Raw genomic sequence first — 17,196 nt, forward strand, 5'->3', positions numbered from 1 at the left:
ACTCATTCTCATTGGCTGTAGTTAGTTGTAATAAATATACTACAATTTTTTATTCATTCTACTAAATGGACATTTGGGTTGTTTCTATTTCTTGGTTATTATGCGTACCACTTCCATGAACAATCTTGTCTGTCTATTGGTACACTTAGGTACACACTTCTAGTGGAAATAAAAATAGGAGTAGAAAAGCTTAGCTAAATATAAATGTTTAGCTTTATTGTATACCAAAGCAGCCACCTGTGATCTGGGATTAGAGGCAGAATGAGACCACTGGCGTGGTCATCTTTCTAGAATTCCTAGAGTGTTATCTTCCTCATATTTTCTCACAAACACCACTTTTCCTGCCTACAAGAGCCTTCCCCATTGACTCTGGTTGGATATGTTCTACTCATTCTTTAAAGCTTAGGTCAAACAACATTTCCACAGTGAGTAGTCCCTTCAACCACATTCATCCTTGTTTGTATGTATGTATGTATGTGTGTATGACAACCTCCACATTTATCAAACTACTCACCTTGCATTTTATTTGTCAGTTTCTGCTTCTCAGTCTCTAGCACTAGATTGTCATTTTCTCAAAGGCAGGGACTTTGAGTATACATATAAAAAACCTCACAGAAGGCATATATAGTAGGTGCTCAACTAATATTTGTTAAATAATTGAACAAGTGAATGAATTCTCAAAAGGATACCCATGAATGGAACAGTATGAATTGAAGGGAGGGGACGGGTAGGATGTGAAGTTAGGTATGGTTTCAACAAACTGAAAATGTAGGTCTTGAACTCAGAGTAGGAGGGAGGGAAGGCAGGATTGTCTAGATGCTGGGGAGACTTTAAAGAAAGGATCCATGACATACAATGGCTGATTGGTGGTGACATCAATGCACGAAGAAAAAGCAAACATATTTGCCAGTTGGCATGACTGGGAGAATGAACAGAATAGAAACAGAAAAAACCAGGAGGAATCCCCAGTGGGAAATTAAGCAAGTGGGAAGATAAATAATAAAACTTTTTAGGCAAGATGCATTCAGGTTAAGGTGACAACAGAACATCTAAAATAAAAAAAAAAAATCTAGCAGAAAGCTAGAAATAGAGAATTCAAGCTCAGGAAAGATAAAGGGTTAAAAGGAGCTAGACATAGATCTGGTCATCTAACCACAGAGCTCACAGTTTACAGTGAAGCTACAGCAATAGATAAGGTAGCTGGGGAAAGTGTGAAGAAAAAAATGCCAAAAGCAGGAGGAAGACAAAGAAGGAGGCGGAGGAAGAGGCAGGGATCTTCCTGGTAAGTTAGAGGAGAGTCAGGATATGTGCAAAAGGAGGAACCAGAGGATTTCAAGGTGGAAGGAGCTGACAAGAGTGTCAACTGCAGAAGAGGCGTTGGGCAGCTTGTGAAGAGAAGAAAGGCTACTGATCTGTGATTAAGAGACCGGTAGTGATTTGAGTGAGCTGCAATCTGCAGCTCCAAAAACACATTTTTAAATGATCATCAAGATGGCCTTCAAATCTCAGAGCTTAGAGGAACTTTAGAATGGTTAATTTAACTCACTCCTTTTGAAGCAAGCCATTCCTAGAACACAGAGCTTACAGGATGGTGCATCTAAGGCAAACAACCCAAAGCACCAAATCCAGCCAAAAGTTTCATTTGGTGTACCTGAAGATGAAAATTTTACCTCTGATTTATCAGGATCCTCACTAATCTTTACAATCTAACTCCTGGCGGCTTCAAGACTCTCCATTCCTTGCCTGACATTATAGGCATTCAAGTATGCAAACACTGGTCTAAGGTTCTAAAGATAATGGTAGCATTGGGGCAAAAGCAGAATTCTTACGGATTCTTTCCTCTCCGTCACATTGACTATCTTCTATAACTCACGAACAGCATTAGTAAATCCTTACAGATGCATTTCTCTATATAACTTCATTTCAGTTGAATGACGGCCCAGACACTGTGTTAGATCATGGGTAGGATGACAGAACAAATTAAATATACAAACTCTATAGAGACATGCAAAGTAAAACTGGGAGTTGTGGATCAAAATTACTGCCAATTACTCAAACAGGTCACCGTCACCAAGTTTCTCTACCAATTCTATTGTTTCTCTGTGCCCCTCTACACCAGTTTTACAAACTGTGACCACGGAGGATGCCTTGACACCTTCAAGATGGCACTAAAGACAAAAGAATCAAAAAACTCTTGAGAGAATGTGTGAGCCATTTTTCTCTTCCTCAGATAAAACATAACCCAAACTGCTTTCCCATGAGTCAGAGAACATGGGCTGTGGATTTTGATAGTCAGCATTTGTCATGGTTAAAAATCATTATCTCTTAAGAACCTCTGATGAGAGGAGTTGGATAATCATTTTGTTGAGAACAAAAGTATGAAAACATGCATAGTCCTCTAATTATCTAGTTGATGGGTTTTATCTCTGATGTAAACACATCTGTGTGTACAGTCACAAAAGAAAAATATCATAACTTTGCATAAGTTCAGTACAGGACTTTATTTAGAATACGATTTATTGGAATAGCTGACTGAGAAAGCCAATAGAAGAATGTTATACTATGATTTAAAGAAAGATGAATGCAATATGGCTCAATATCAAAATCAAGAGGTTTGTATTTTGTTTGACATTGTATTATTGAAGCACAACTCAGCAGGTATCAAATAGGTAATTTAAATTTTCATGGTATAATTAGAGATTTAATGCCAGATCTGAAAAATTGAACACTTTGCTTTGATATTTTTCAACAATATGACCTCTCACTAGAAGTTTGAACATTAATGAAAGATTACTCCACAATTAACTAATTGCTAAAAAGAAACCTTAGGCTTTTCAGAAGTACTAGCCTCTGCCTCTTCATTTCGGCCCAAAGTTCCAAAACATAGAAATGAACTGTAAGCTGTCTGATAAATAAGCTTGGAACAAACCTTCTTAATATTTAAAACAAAAACTATTCTTTGAAAGATCCTTTACAGTGTACAAGACTTTCTGTTCACAAACTTCAGTTTCTCAATCACATCAACAGATGAGTAAAAGGAAACTTTTTTCCCCATAAAAGAAACAATATATAGAACAAAATTTTCCACTGCTGAACAAACTCTGATCAATGCTGTGCAGAAGGATGGTATCTGTTACTCTAGAGACAGAAGATATGTGGTTGGATGTATTTTACAGAGTTCTTCCAGCCAGGCCAGTAGTTTAGCTGCTGGGGCAGGAATTGAGTGCAAATTTCAGTGAACACCAAGTTTGATTTTGAAGTTAAAAAAAAAAAGACTGTGTATTCTAGCATTTAAAATTCTCCATGTCTCTATAATCAATTTCACCCTTTCACTCTGGCTACTTTCACATAAAACTGTATGTCTAATAAGGGAACTTATGTAAAACTGGGTAATGAAATGCAGTAGGCTAAAACTGAGGTAGCTAAGATGTCAGGAAAATCGGTAGGCCATGCAAAAACCCAACTGTGTTGTGGATGTCTTTCTGAAGAGCTCTGAAATATTACAGGGTGAGCAAATCTCCATACATTTGCAAATATAAACATTACTAAAAATTTTGTTCAACGTGGCTTGTCAAAATGCTAAAAATACACCTATATACTGAGTTACTGCTAATTTTAATTTCTTCAGGAAGTCTAATGAACTCAAGAACATTTAAGAATAACTTGAAAATAATTAACCAATTTAAAAGTGCTTTTCTGATTTAAGTTATGAAAACTGGTTTAAAAAAAATTTCAGGGATTACATAATGGAATGAAAAATCAAGGTTGTCAGTGCATATTTTTTAGCTACAGTTCTTGAAACAGAACAAATCTTCTACTAAACCGTACTATCTTCTTTGGCTGTCTTGTCATCCTGAAGTCACTTACTTCTTTTATACCTTTCCTATTCTTCACAGATATTATATCTCTAGGTTTATATAGATACCTTCATTTATTTACCTATTTATTTATATTTATATTTTCCAAAAGATAAAAACCCATTTGAACTAGGCTTTCAAAGTGAACCTTTCAATTTCACTTGTTTCCTGGCAGAGTTACACACACACATACAGAAGTCAGGCACATGGACTGATCAATTGCAGCGGCTGTGAGAGCCCCATCCTCACCTGTAGAAGTATGAACACCCCCTGACTGTGTTGTGAGTGAAATGTTCCTGAGTCTTCTCATTTCCAAAATCCTCCAGGGGGTCTGACCACAGGATATCACACATAGGTCCGTAAGCAGGTGGTTCTTTGAATCGGTCTAACTAAGAAAAATAGAAGACAGAGAGCAAAATACTAATCTTTGGAAACTTGGAATTCAGAAAAACAGAAGAAACCAGCATTTTGCAATTCTCCCCTCCGCTCCCCAGCCACAGGGTACTGTGAACTGCCCCCTACCTTCTCTCTCCTGTTCTGCTTTCCTTCCTCCCCCTTCTACTCTTTACCTCTCTCTCGAAATTTCCTTCCCTCTTCCTCTGGATGCTCATTTACTACTTGCCTTCATCTCATCCTTTACTTCTCTCTTGCCTTTGTAGTTCCTACTCTTTCCTCCTTTCTCCTGGTTTCCACTCCGTCTTTCTCTCCTTCTTACTTATTTTATCCACTCAAGGTTTCAGTTACCGGTTGATGTGACTCTACCTGTGTTTCATATCTTAAGGAGAAGCTTTTATTTTAGTTTATCTTTGGGGAAATTTCTGTTACTACCTTGGTTAAACTGTGATTAGAAATCAGGATGGGGAACAAATTATGGTGTTTATCTCTAACAATAAAATTTTGACAACAGACGGGTTTCATTTTAAGAGTAGCTGCTTACTGTATGACATTTTGGATATTTATTCATTAGGAGCTACACAGGTTTCTAATTAGAGTCTAAACCGACTGTAGTTTACCTTACTGGGTGCAAACCAAGAGTAGTAACAAGCAGTAAAGTAGCCCCGAATTTAGCTGCTCATTCTTCAGCTCACAGTTCTAAGTTTTATACTTTTACCTGAAGTCCTCATATGAAATCCATTTTCCAATTTTCTAGCTATAAACATTTAGCAAAGCCATATTTCAATTTAAAATGGTGCATTTAGAAGCTATGAGAATATAATAGCTGGAAATGACATTTCACCAACAATTTTATAGCACTGTCACTTTTCTTTGGTTTATCCTGATTTACCTGCAATTAAAGGGTCTTTGGTGAAGCTAGCAGATATTATGGAATCCTTGGAAAAAAGCATAAAACAGCTATGAAAACCCATTGAGAACTGATATTCTACATATTCAATGCTTTAATATTTAAAAAAAACCCATCAGGACAGGTGAATATAGAATGCTGACAGCCCATCAAATTCTCTTTTTGAGACATAAAAGGCAATATAAATAATGGCCTTGCTACATATCTTTTTTTTTAACTAATTCTAAAAAGAATGAAGCAATATTTCATGTTTTCAACATCCAATGAAAAACTTCAATAAGACAAAACCCTCTATATTTCAACCATTATGCTATCCATAAAATATTCATTGCAAACTAAGACTTGTTTAAGAGATTTAAATAATTTATGCTTCTGGAACAATTCATACAAGAAAAATAATGCTTATCCATAAAAATACAGAATTTTTTTCTGAGAAACAAGAACTTATTATTAGGAACAGAAGAGAAGAGGAGGGGAGACTTTCTGATTAATGTGAATTCCCAGCTAGAGCTTTGGTAAAGCAACCTGAATATAGAATTTATTCTGGAAAAGTTATAAAGTGCTTCCTAAAGTTAATACCATCTACAGTAAAAACAAACAATGATAAAATTAATTAAATAAAGTAAGGTTGGTGGAAACTCTAATAGAAATATGGCAAAATGCAAACCTAGAAATTATTTTATGGCTGAGTCCAGAGCTTAATGACGAATATGAAAATTGAACCTATTATATGAAACATGCCAGAAACTAAGTCCTGGACATAGAAGGGGATATTTTTAAAATCTACTTAATTTATGGTAAGTCGTCTACTTATTTATTTCAGGGGTCCATCGGGTTGTAGAAGAATAAACTGGGTATAAGCCATGCAGAAAGCAAACCACTCTGGACCTGAACTCCACGACTACCTTTCAGTGTCATGTCTCTACAGCACTTTAAACACCAATGCTCTGTGTGCTACAGAACACCAGAAGCAGGTGTGTAATGGCGTCTTATTAAAAAGGACACCAGCAGACAGAGGAGAAAACACAAGTTTATTTAATGTACTTTTGTTTAATTTTAAAAAATAAAAACCATGTACTTCCTTTCTAATAGGAACGTAAATACAATATTATTTTTACACTTAAACACTTGAACCTTAATGATAGAGTATTAAGGTAGATTCAATGTTTCGCTTCCCTACATACAGTTTTTCTTTAAAAACCAGTTAACTTTTAAAAGAATATTGAGCATAACCAAAGAAATAGAACATTGTCTCTTCCACTGCATGAAACTAACCCATATTACATTTTCTCAGGAAAGAGATATTTCCACATTCAATCTAACATCTTTTTGCTGGTCAAAACAACAGAAATAGCTGATACTAAGTTAAGTAGGAAAACGCCTCTTTAGAAAAATCAACTGTTTTTCACTTAGCCACTCAATACAACCAATAGAATATCATCATTGCCTTTGTTAGATTTACCTTAAAATTTCAAGCTGTAAAAATAGTAGATTTAAAAAAAATGATACTATGGACATGTTTTAAAGGTTAAGTTGTGATATTTCCCCAAGAGGAAAGCAGTGTTTTTTAACTGTAATATACCATGTTAACATAGTAGGTTGTTTGAAACAAGCCAAAGGGAAATGAAAAGGCATATATAGTATTTAGTCATCAAATATTTTACATTTCTAATGACACATGTTCCATGGTGAAATGAACCTTGAGGCTTCAGAGATGAAACCTATTCCAAGTGCTAATATATATTGCTTTCTAGATTAATAAAAAAAAGTATACAAAGAAAAGATTCATGACCACTTTAAATCACTGATTTAAAAGGATAAAGTTATTAATAAAGGAAAGGAAATTAATGTCTTCTATTTATTAATGAAGTACACAAAATTATTAAACTTGGAAAATAACAGAACTTACTTTTCTGATGTCATCTAAAGTGTTGATCTCTGGAGACAAACCACCATGTACACACAGGAATTGCTGGTTCATCAGGGCAGCCAAGGGCAGGCAGTCAAAGGCATCCATGCAGGCGTCATAGACACGCTCTGAATACTTTATTTTACCTTTAAAACAGGTTAAAAACCAACTACTTACTTTTATGATTTCAGAGGTAGGATCAGTTCATTAAAATAGCCTTTTCCTTTTTAATGTTTTCTTCCCGGAATCATATTATTAGCATATAACTACACATACAAAATTCCAAAACACAAGAAGACTTTTTAAAGTTATATATTAGCCTTTATATCTACTGTTTTTAATTTTTTTGGTTCATCCATATTTAAGGTTTTTAGTAACTTTTTGTGTAACGGAGGCAAGAACTTTTGTATACATGCATCTCCGCTATTTATCTGCAGATGTATATCAAAAAGAAAAAAATACACAACTAGGAGACCAGCAAGAAGAAGAACATAAAATTGGCTGATTCTCCTGAATGTTCTTAGAGAAAAGCAGATGGCAAGAAATTTTCCAAAGTTGTTTCTAAATCACTGCACGTTGCTTTTCCCTTATTGACTTATATCAAATGTTTTGAGAGAAGTCCCTGTGCTCCTTTGAAACAGAACTAAATGCCAGAGAGAAATTTAAGTTTCCAAGGACAATGAGGAAAATTAAGACAGGAGGGAAATGAAGTTTATATGAAGTACTCCTCACTCCTAGTACTTTTTGCTAAAGGAAGAAGTCATCTTTAATTCTGTAAAATCCATGAGTGGCTGGTAAATCTACTGGATTCAGAAAGAGAAGCACAAAGTTGAATCTGCCTTCCACTGGTTTTTATTGAGTGATTTGAGAATAAAGAGTAGGATTATCATGAACAATAGTAATCTGGCTATTTTAAAAATAATTTAGTCACTTATTTCTTGGGACAAATTACATCAAATATCAATTCAAATTTTTATATCACTTTATAAAGAATTCATCATTTAAAAAGACATTCTGAATTCTCTTAACTGTCTATGTTCAGAAAGAATATGGAATGAGATAATATAGTGTCTTTTTTTGAGTTTCTGACTTTTAAGCAATGAATCATATTGTAAGACACTCTTAGTAGGGATTAAAATGTCTATTTAGTACATATGGTGTTAAAGGAAGAAGCTTGAAGTATACTTACATTCTTGTTTAAATGTGAAATACTCTGTTAGATGTCTACATTCATGATTTCCACGAAGTAAAAACAGTGTTTTGGGGTAAAGAATTTTCAAAGCCCACAAATACAGCACACACTGTGGGAAAAAAAAGAATAATATAGAAATAAATATTTTCCATTATACTTAACACGTACCTTGGCTCACATATCAGGAAGACATGAACTGAATGTGCTGCTGTGACCCAAAGTCCCCAAAAGGCTAGATCTTTTTTTAAGGAAGATATTGAAAATCAAACTGAAAATATTACTTTGGTACAGAGCAAAGATTCATCTATACTAAAGTACAAACACTGCACTGAGGATCTAAACACCACACGAAAATAATGGACAGCCTACAGTTTATTGGAAAAAGCCTGAATGAAAATATACTAAAAATGAAAATACACTCGTGTAAACATATGAGAAGAAATGTGATGAACAATTAATAAAATAAAGACACTTCTCTTTATAAAGCTAATTATTTTGTAAAAATCAGGTTAGAGAAATGGAAGAATTAGAAAGGAAAAGGAAGACAGAATTTGGAAGCAGTTGTTGGCAAGCTCGGGCTGACATGGACTGTGACTCTGTTTTCTATTACGCTCTCTCCTTCACTAGCCTTCTTCTCTCCCATTATCTTGTCTTTTATTTCAGTGCCTTTGGTATTGAAAGCCTTGAGCTTTTTGTTTTATACTTAATTATAATTAAACTGAAAGCCAGGGAATCTCACTACACATGCAGCTAATAGCTAGGGGAAACATTTCATTTACCTTAAAACTCTCAAATTAATTATTTGGGTATTGAAGTTTGTATAAAGATGAGGGCAGGGTATAAGATCACCAGGCTTGGAATAAACCTACACTGATGCAGTCTTCCTGGAGTGTGAATTAAGATAACTGGGATACTCAAGATTTAACTTCAATTGCATTATCCTCAAATAGCACTCATTAAAAATCCACAGGGAACAGAAAAGCACACTGAAAACAAGTATGCTTTTTCATCCTGATGAAGTTTATTCTGAACGTGAAGCTAAGAAGATACAGAACCAGAAAAATATTGAGACAAGCCTGATTCTGGTTAATAAAATCGGAAACCAAAAAGCAAACAGTATTTACAGTTTAACAATGAGCTTCCCGACACATGCTGGACAACATCCAGGGAAAAGCTTCTGGCAGTTCATCTGTTGTGCTACCTGTGAACAATTATCATCTCTGGCAGCTCATATGATAATTTATTAAAATGAGTGGAAATACTGTCTGAATGCACAGCCCAAGTTTTAAAGAAAATACTAATTATCAGAAAAAATATGTATTATTGAGCTCTTCAAGCAAGATATTATCCCCAACTATGTAATTATGATTGAATAAACACAAATAATGGGCTGACATCAAAGTTTACATATATATGTTACATTAATTAATTTTTGAATTACCTTTTTCTGATGGTTGTTAGTACCTAAAGTTCATGTGATGGATGATATCACTATTTTTGAAAAGTTGACCAACTAGTCTTTATTGAAGGATTACAATTTGTTCAGTAGGCAGTACGTCACTCAGTGATGCTCTCATTGCTTGTACCAGGTTATAGGTACACTTACATGTTCTAATTAAAGGAATCTGTATTATCAAGCTTGTCTCACATTTCAGAGAAGATACTTATAAACAATCACTAATATCAATGTGGGAACTATTCTTGATGTAAAATTTATAAGATTGCATCATATGTATATTTTGTTTATATATTATACATAAATGATATAAATTATTTAGAATTATAAAAATATAAAATTATATATATATATATATATACACACACACACACACATATATACTTTTTTTTTTCCAAATAGGTTGTTAACACTGGATGTCTGATTTGGAATAGGAATGGGTATGTGAAGTCTTTTCAAAATTATATATACTTGTTGAAATGGTTGTTATTTAATGTATACTTGGGGAGAGAATACATGTTTTGGCTACATTATAGTTACTTTTTAAAAAGTTTTGTTGTTTTTCATTTTTATTAAAGTATAACTTCTATCCAGTGAAGTGTACGTATCTTTAACATACTGGTCAATGAATTTTTGCATATGTATATTCCCACAGAACCACTACCCAAATTCAGTTACATTTCAACACCCAGATGGCTCCCTAGTGCCCCTCCCAAACAAGATCCTTTTTAAAAAATGTAACCACCATTCTGAACTCTTCAAATTCGTTTTGCCTGTAACAATTTATTTTAAAGCAAAGTTATAATCTCTCCAACTAAAACCTAAAATGCATTTTTTTAATTCTACTAAAATACTACCAGAGGATTCACATTCTGAGACCCATGCTTTCCTTTTTTGCCAACCTGTTAAAGATCCTGTTTTAATCAGAAAGGATCTATGATATCCTTATCACACCTATTTACCTTTTAAATGATTCAATACACATTTCCTGTCCCTTACTACGTAATGGATGTAAAGCATCCTGTATGTACTGGGAATTTAGGAAATATTAACTCCTTTCTTGTAAATAAGAAGGAAGGCAGGCAGAAAGGGGGGTGCATGGAGAGAGATTGGGGGAAGAGAAAGAAAGAGAGAGAGAAGAGAGTGGGAGAGAGAAAGGAAGGAAGGGAGGAGAGGAGGAAGAAAGGGGTAAGGAGGAGAAGAAAAGAAAAGAAAAGAATAGGGGGAAGGAAAGATAGGATTAAAGAAAAGAAAAGAAAACTCTAAATTTCTGGCTCAGAGTACCTTAAAAATAAGTCTTCTTTTCACAATTTATTTCCCTCTCCTCTGTGGCAAGAACAAAATATCTTCCCAAACACTGAGTAAAACCTGAGTGCAGCCAATATGGAAGGAGTGGCATGGTAAATGAAAGGGCAAGGGTGGACTGGAGAGGGGAGCCCTGCCAGCCCTCGCCCTCAACATCTGGTGGGAGAGACATGCCAAGCACAACACTGTCTTGTTGGCAACTGTTTTGTCATTTAAAATTTGAACATTCCGCAGAGCTGAAGATCTTAAACAAAATTATCATCTGATATTCTTAAAAAAAAAAAAAGTCTTGGGTAAAAAAAAAATTATGGCAGTTAATGAGCAATGAAATAAAAATTAGTTAAATAATTAGTTATTTTTGTCCATGTGGTATCGGATGGCTAATTGGAATAATATTTTCACTGGATTAACTGGTTTAGGTGGAAACAGAGAGGCAAGTTCCATTGGCCTTTTTGCCGGGTGAGATGTGAATGAGTTGCACTAATCACTTTCAACCGGAACCTCAACTATCTTTCCATCCCTGCTCTAAATAATTAAACAGATATTTATAATTTAAAATTAGTTCGGTTTAGTCAGTATGAGAGATTGAGCTTCCTCTATCTTCTTACTAATTTGTATCACAGACAGTTTCCTCCAATTTATCTATCTCCCCCAATGAAGCAGCACTAAGGGTATAATTTTCTTAATTAGTTTAATTGGTTCATTGATAATAGTAGTGCTATGATTTACTTTGTAATTTATGCCTTTTATTGATGTGTATTTTTGAAAACTTGTCTAAGGGAGTAAGGAAAAGAAGGATGCAAAAGAGGAAGCAAGGAAATACATATATGTAGCTTCAGATACACATCAAGCTGCTCACTAAAATAACTCTACATGCTGTGAAACATTCTAGTCAAAGTGCTGTCCTCAGTCACAGGACGATTTGGTGAGGGATGTGCACTGGCTGGGAAAAGATCCAAACTCCTGAAATGTCAGATGCAGCTCCTCTAAGACATCATTTGCCTGGTCTGACAAGCACACAGAGAGGCAGCCGTGGAACAGCAATGCACTAGAAAGACAATGGGCTGCAGGGAGACAGCCAGACAATTTCTTCCTCCTGTCTGTGACATCGCTCTGTCACCGAACATCACTTGCTGTACCATTCGCTTGTTTTTCTCAGGCAGAAGCATGGAACATTGCCTGACTTGCTGTGGTTCGTTCCAGTCTATGAGTTCACAGCTAATAAACACAACAACTCTTTATGCTTCAAGGTGTTTGAGGCCTGGGCTGAGATCTAGATGCGAGCACTGCGCGGGAGGGGCCAGCCCTCTGAGGTCAAGGCCGTGCCTTGCAGTGCAGAATGGCTAGAAAGGGGGCCTGTGGAAGCGAATAGAAGGAAACAGCTGTGAGTGCCTCTGTTTGCAGTTCTGAGTTTTTCCCTGCGTTCGCAGAGAAACACACTCAGACATGAACATATATAAACACATAGGCTCAAAGAGCATTATGTATCAAGGAGATTAGTTAGCAAAATGCCATCATCAGAAAGAGGATGGGATTTGGTGTGAGACAAATTATTACCCCAAACTAAGTTACCTCTTTCATTGCTGCTCAAAAGCTTGCTTGTTTTATTTGGGCTAACTTGGTGAGGAATGATTTCTAATCTTGGCAAAAGAAGATGGGGGAGAGGTGGGGAGGGAGCACATAAAAGGAGCTCCATGTACTGCCCAGGGCACATTTCCCAGTGCCTGTGAATACTACAGCGGAGACTCATTGATTTGGTAAAAATTAAACTTAAGGCTCCTCTTGCCCAGAGGACAGCCAAAGGAGAGCACCTGCAGCGGAGCTCTGAATCATTGAGATGAACCACGAAGCCTGTTAGGGTAGTACTCACTGGAAAGCTGAGCTCTCATTTTAGAATTTTACTTAAGCCAATAGAATATTCAAAGAGAAGATTTCATATTTAAAGCTTTGACCTTCAGATGACATAGCTGGGGGAGAGGGCTGTATGTGAGAGTCTGTGGACGCGTGAGTGAATGGAAGAGTACACCTCAGTGTCTGCATTACTGATGTGCGCAGTATTTTCCATGGTTTGTTTAGCGAATAAACAGCTAAGGCACGGGGTGTAGGAGAAAGAGCACAGACTCAGAATCCCGGCACTGCCATTTACTGTGTGTGTGACTCTCTAGGAGCCTTGGTTTCTGCAGGCTGAAAAAAAGACATTTACACATTCCTTGCAGAGCTGCAAGGGATAAATGAGATAATTTATACTAAGCAAACTATACATTTCCAGCTTGCGAACCATGTCAGCTTCCTTAATCCACAATAAAAAGCCCCAAAGTATTCTCAGTAAGTATATTTTACAGAAATGTCTGTTCTGTTTTAAATATGATGCCATCACTGAGCCATGCCCCAAACCCTCAAAGGTCACAGTCTAATCAAAACGGATCATTTTTACACATGAGGCCATCACATTGTTGTCATTTCTGTATGCATGTGGCAAGTCCCTGGGGCTGTACTCTCAGGCTCCTAGAGCTCAATTAAAGCTGTTTTTGAAGACGGGGACTCTGAAATATGCATCTCAGAGCTTTTAAATGTCCTGTGATACCTACATTCCTTGCGTCACCAACATTTGATTTCACACTTCAATCCTTTGCTTGAATTGGAGAAGGTACATATTACATAAAATACCACAACTGTCATAGTTCAAATATTTAGATTAATTGTAGACTAAAAAAAAAGTCTACTGAGGAACAAGTTAGTGGTTACTGCCTCTCAACTTCTTTACTTTAAAGAAACAGAGTTCTAAAAAGCTCTAATTAGGGAGAGTTTAAGAAATTTCAAATGGTTTAAGGTCAGAGATTCAGAAGCCTGAACTCTTCTTGTGAAAAATCAAAGTTACATAAAGATTGGGAAGATTAAAAAATAATTTTATCTAAAAACAGCTGAGGAGACAAAAGAGAAGTTCGATTGTGCCAATTTCTACTTAAGCAATATATGATTTAGTGCTTTATCTTTATTACTAAATTAATAAGAAACCATGTTACTTTTAGTCCTTGATTTGACTTTAAAAGATGAAAAATTATTAAAAATCACAAATACTATGGTATTAAAAAAATTTCCAACATAACACTCCATCATTTGGCTGATAAAAATAATCACTCCCATCAGAAGCCTGTTGGACATTCCTTGTTTGGAAGGTGAACTTCAAGGAAAGTAGGACTTGTATTTCATTCGTCCTTCATAGGAGCATATAGATGTTAAATGACTATGATGAATTTAAGAGTCACTGAAATAATTTTTTAAAATATTTACTTAGATTCCACATAAGCCTCATTTAAGGGAAGTGGCAGAAACTATCTCCCATTGCTGTTTTCTGTCTGTTGCAGTCTTTCCCAAGTCCGGCTGTGCACTGAAATCACCTATGGCCATACCAACAAATTCTGGCCCAGGGGAAGTGATTGTTCCACCTCTTGGAAACATCCTTAAATGAGAGGACATATGCTTTACTTTCTCCTTTTCCTTCTAGTTGAATGTATTGTGGGGGCATGAGAGCTGAAGCTGGTGTAGCTGTCTTGCGTTATAAGGTTGATTTTGAAATAAGGTCATGCACATCGGATCAATAAGGCAGGGTCTGGGCCCTGGCACCACGCTGAGTGACGCCAGCCATGGTCCGCCCAACTGTAGGCTTTTACTAGAGAGAGAAATAAACTTCTATCTTGTTCAAACCACCATTATGTCAGTTTATTTCTTTTCCTTTTCCTCTTACTCTTGGCAGATACTGGCCCTAATGTGATACAAAGGTCTTAACAAAATTTGTACTCAGTCACACTTCCCTGCCAAGCTGGTCAAGTTAGGTCATGAATGAGATTTACAAGGTTTACTAGTTTCTTTCTCTGTATGTTTTTCACTTTAATTTCTCTCCAGGCTAAATCTTACTTGTTCCTTGTTTCTAACCCCAGTCATGAAAGCTCTCGAATTTCTCCCACTTTTCTATATCCCAATGGTAATTATTTTCTGCACCTCTTTTATTCCAAGATTTCAATAATCAGTTCAAATAATAGTTGAATCCTGGATGACTACCTATCCTAGGCTTCTGATTCTATGAAGCTTTTTATATTTCCCTACATAGGTTTAGGTTTCTAGAGAGCAAAGATGTGCATTTCTTTAAATTTTCCAAATTACAGTGCATGTACATGTTATATGCTTGATAATACATTATTTACTAAATGGAAGAAATACCTAAAATGTACTTTCTTTTTTTGGGCTTATATACCAACACAATCCCCGCTCTCTCTCCAACCATTAATAATGAAGAAATATGTGGATATATTTATAGTCAAATATACATAGTCAGTGAATGGAGGTGAGTTGAATAACCAAAAAAAAAGTTGGTGTAATAGTTTAAAAACAAAAGCCATTTAGGAGTGACATGTTTTTCAACATTAAATATTCCTATAATAAATAATTATTATGATGAAAATTTAACAACCTAGAATCTCTTCTATAAATGATCATTATGAATATATGACATTGGTGTGAGACTTCAGTATATTTGATTTCTCTTTTTAATTAAGAATAATTGTTTTCCTTTTTAATGCATTTTTCCAAGAGCATATATATAATGTCAGCTACTATAGTATGAGCTCTGATTCTTTAAAATGTATTCTTATTTCAAACATTTTTATAAATAAATATTTAATAAGTCCTTTCTATGTATGAGACACCACGTTAAGCACCAGGAAGAACAAACACATGAATTAAACGAGATCCTTGCCTTTATTTTGCATGTAATTTCTACTTACCTGAAGCAGATGCAGCTGGGGAGCTGAGGAAGAACCTCTACTCAAAGGTTATCTGTTTTTTTTTTTAATTAAAGCTTTTGACAAATTACCCTAGTTAGATGACAGGTGCCAAAAAAGACAAAATACAGCAGCTGTAAGTGGACTCACACATACACACACAAATGCAGGCAGACACACACTTGCACTTGACTATCAGTTTATAAAAATGACTGATTGTCTCACAATTATAAGATATAACCATGCAAACACATTCCTCCTTATTTTATCAACTTTGATTAGTTCTCACCACAGGAGACAGAATTATCTAATGTAAAATATGATGCAATTTTTGTAAAAAGTTGCAAAGTACAAAAGGTAAAATCTCACTATTAGTCATTTCCTTGGCATTTCTATGCAATATAAAGCATATAGGAATCAACTGGAAACAGAATATATAATATCCCCCAAATTGTATGCTTTAAAGTTCACTGTTAAAGACCAGAGATTTGCTTAAGGCAGTAATATTTACCACTTTCATTTTGCTAAGATATTGCTGATCAATTACTGAGCAGCTAAGAAGAAAAGATGCAAACTTACTTCGATACTGAAGTACCCTCTGTCAACATAGTCCCCTAAGAAGAGGTAGCGAGTGTTGGCAGGAGATCCCCCCACTTCAAAGAGCTTCATCAAGTCGAAGAATTGTCCATGTATGTCCCCACAAACTGAAAGGAACAAAGAAAATTCGTTTTATGGTCGCATTATGTTAAGACTCTGAATTAGATAGTAAAATTACAGACTTCTAGAGTCAGAAGGAATTTAGAGTTCATCTAGCGAAAACAAGAAAGTGAGACAGAGATTACAAAGTTAACTTGTGGCAGACCTGGCTTCAGCATTCAGGTCTATCAATTCACAGATTAAGGGAAAAAATAAAGAAAACAATAAAAATAATGGCTATTACTTGCTGTGCAATGAATAATTCTACACCAGACACTGTGCTAAGAAATTTATACACATTTTGTAATTTAATACCAACAATGTCATGGCATAGGTTTTCCTTCCACAGAGAAGAGATGAGGCAAAGAGAGGCTTAGGTATTTGACATAATCTATATTCTGAAGTCTGAATATATATCTACTACATGTGATTGCCTCCTAAACAAAAAGAAATGCCAATACACAGTATAAAAACCATATTTCACTGAAATGTAAAATACCATCAATTATAAAACACATCATTATTTTATGTACCAGTAAGAAAGAAAATAACTCCAATTAAATTTAAATTTGTGTTATAAAAGAGCTTTTTATAAGATGTATTCTAATACCAGATGCTAAAATTTTAAAAATAATTGTGAAATGAAAAAAATCCTGTAAAACAGTACAAATATTACTGGAATTGATATTTCTTAACTTTC

The 17,196-nt window shown here is 35.3% G+C and overlaps 1 protein-coding gene across 3 annotated transcripts in view; it reads right to left on the reverse strand.

Annotated features, from left to right (window-relative positions):
• Positions 1–17,196, reverse strand: part of PPP3CA (protein phosphatase 3 catalytic subunit alpha) — a 288,031-nt gene that overhangs the window by 58,266 nt on the left and 212,569 nt on the right. For all 3 annotated transcript variants that reach the window (XM_032460701.1, XM_032460693.1, XM_032460683.1), the window contains exons 3-6: positions 16,380–16,504; positions 8,259–8,370; positions 7,070–7,215; positions 4,107–4,246 (exon numbers count right to left, since the gene is read on the reverse strand). In XM_032460701.1, the coding sequence (XP_032316592.1) occupies positions 4,107–4,246; positions 7,070–7,215; positions 8,259–8,370; positions 16,380–16,504 (523 nt within the window). The remainder of the gene's footprint in view (positions 1–4,106; positions 4,247–7,069; positions 7,216–8,258; positions 8,371–16,379; positions 16,505–17,196) is intronic.

Source organism: Camelus ferus, chromosome 2, assembly GCF_009834535.1.
Source record: "Camelus ferus isolate YT-003-E chromosome 2, BCGSAC_Cfer_1.0, whole genome shotgun sequence".
Taxonomy (NCBI): domain Eukaryota; kingdom Metazoa; phylum Chordata; class Mammalia; order Artiodactyla; family Camelidae; genus Camelus; species Camelus ferus.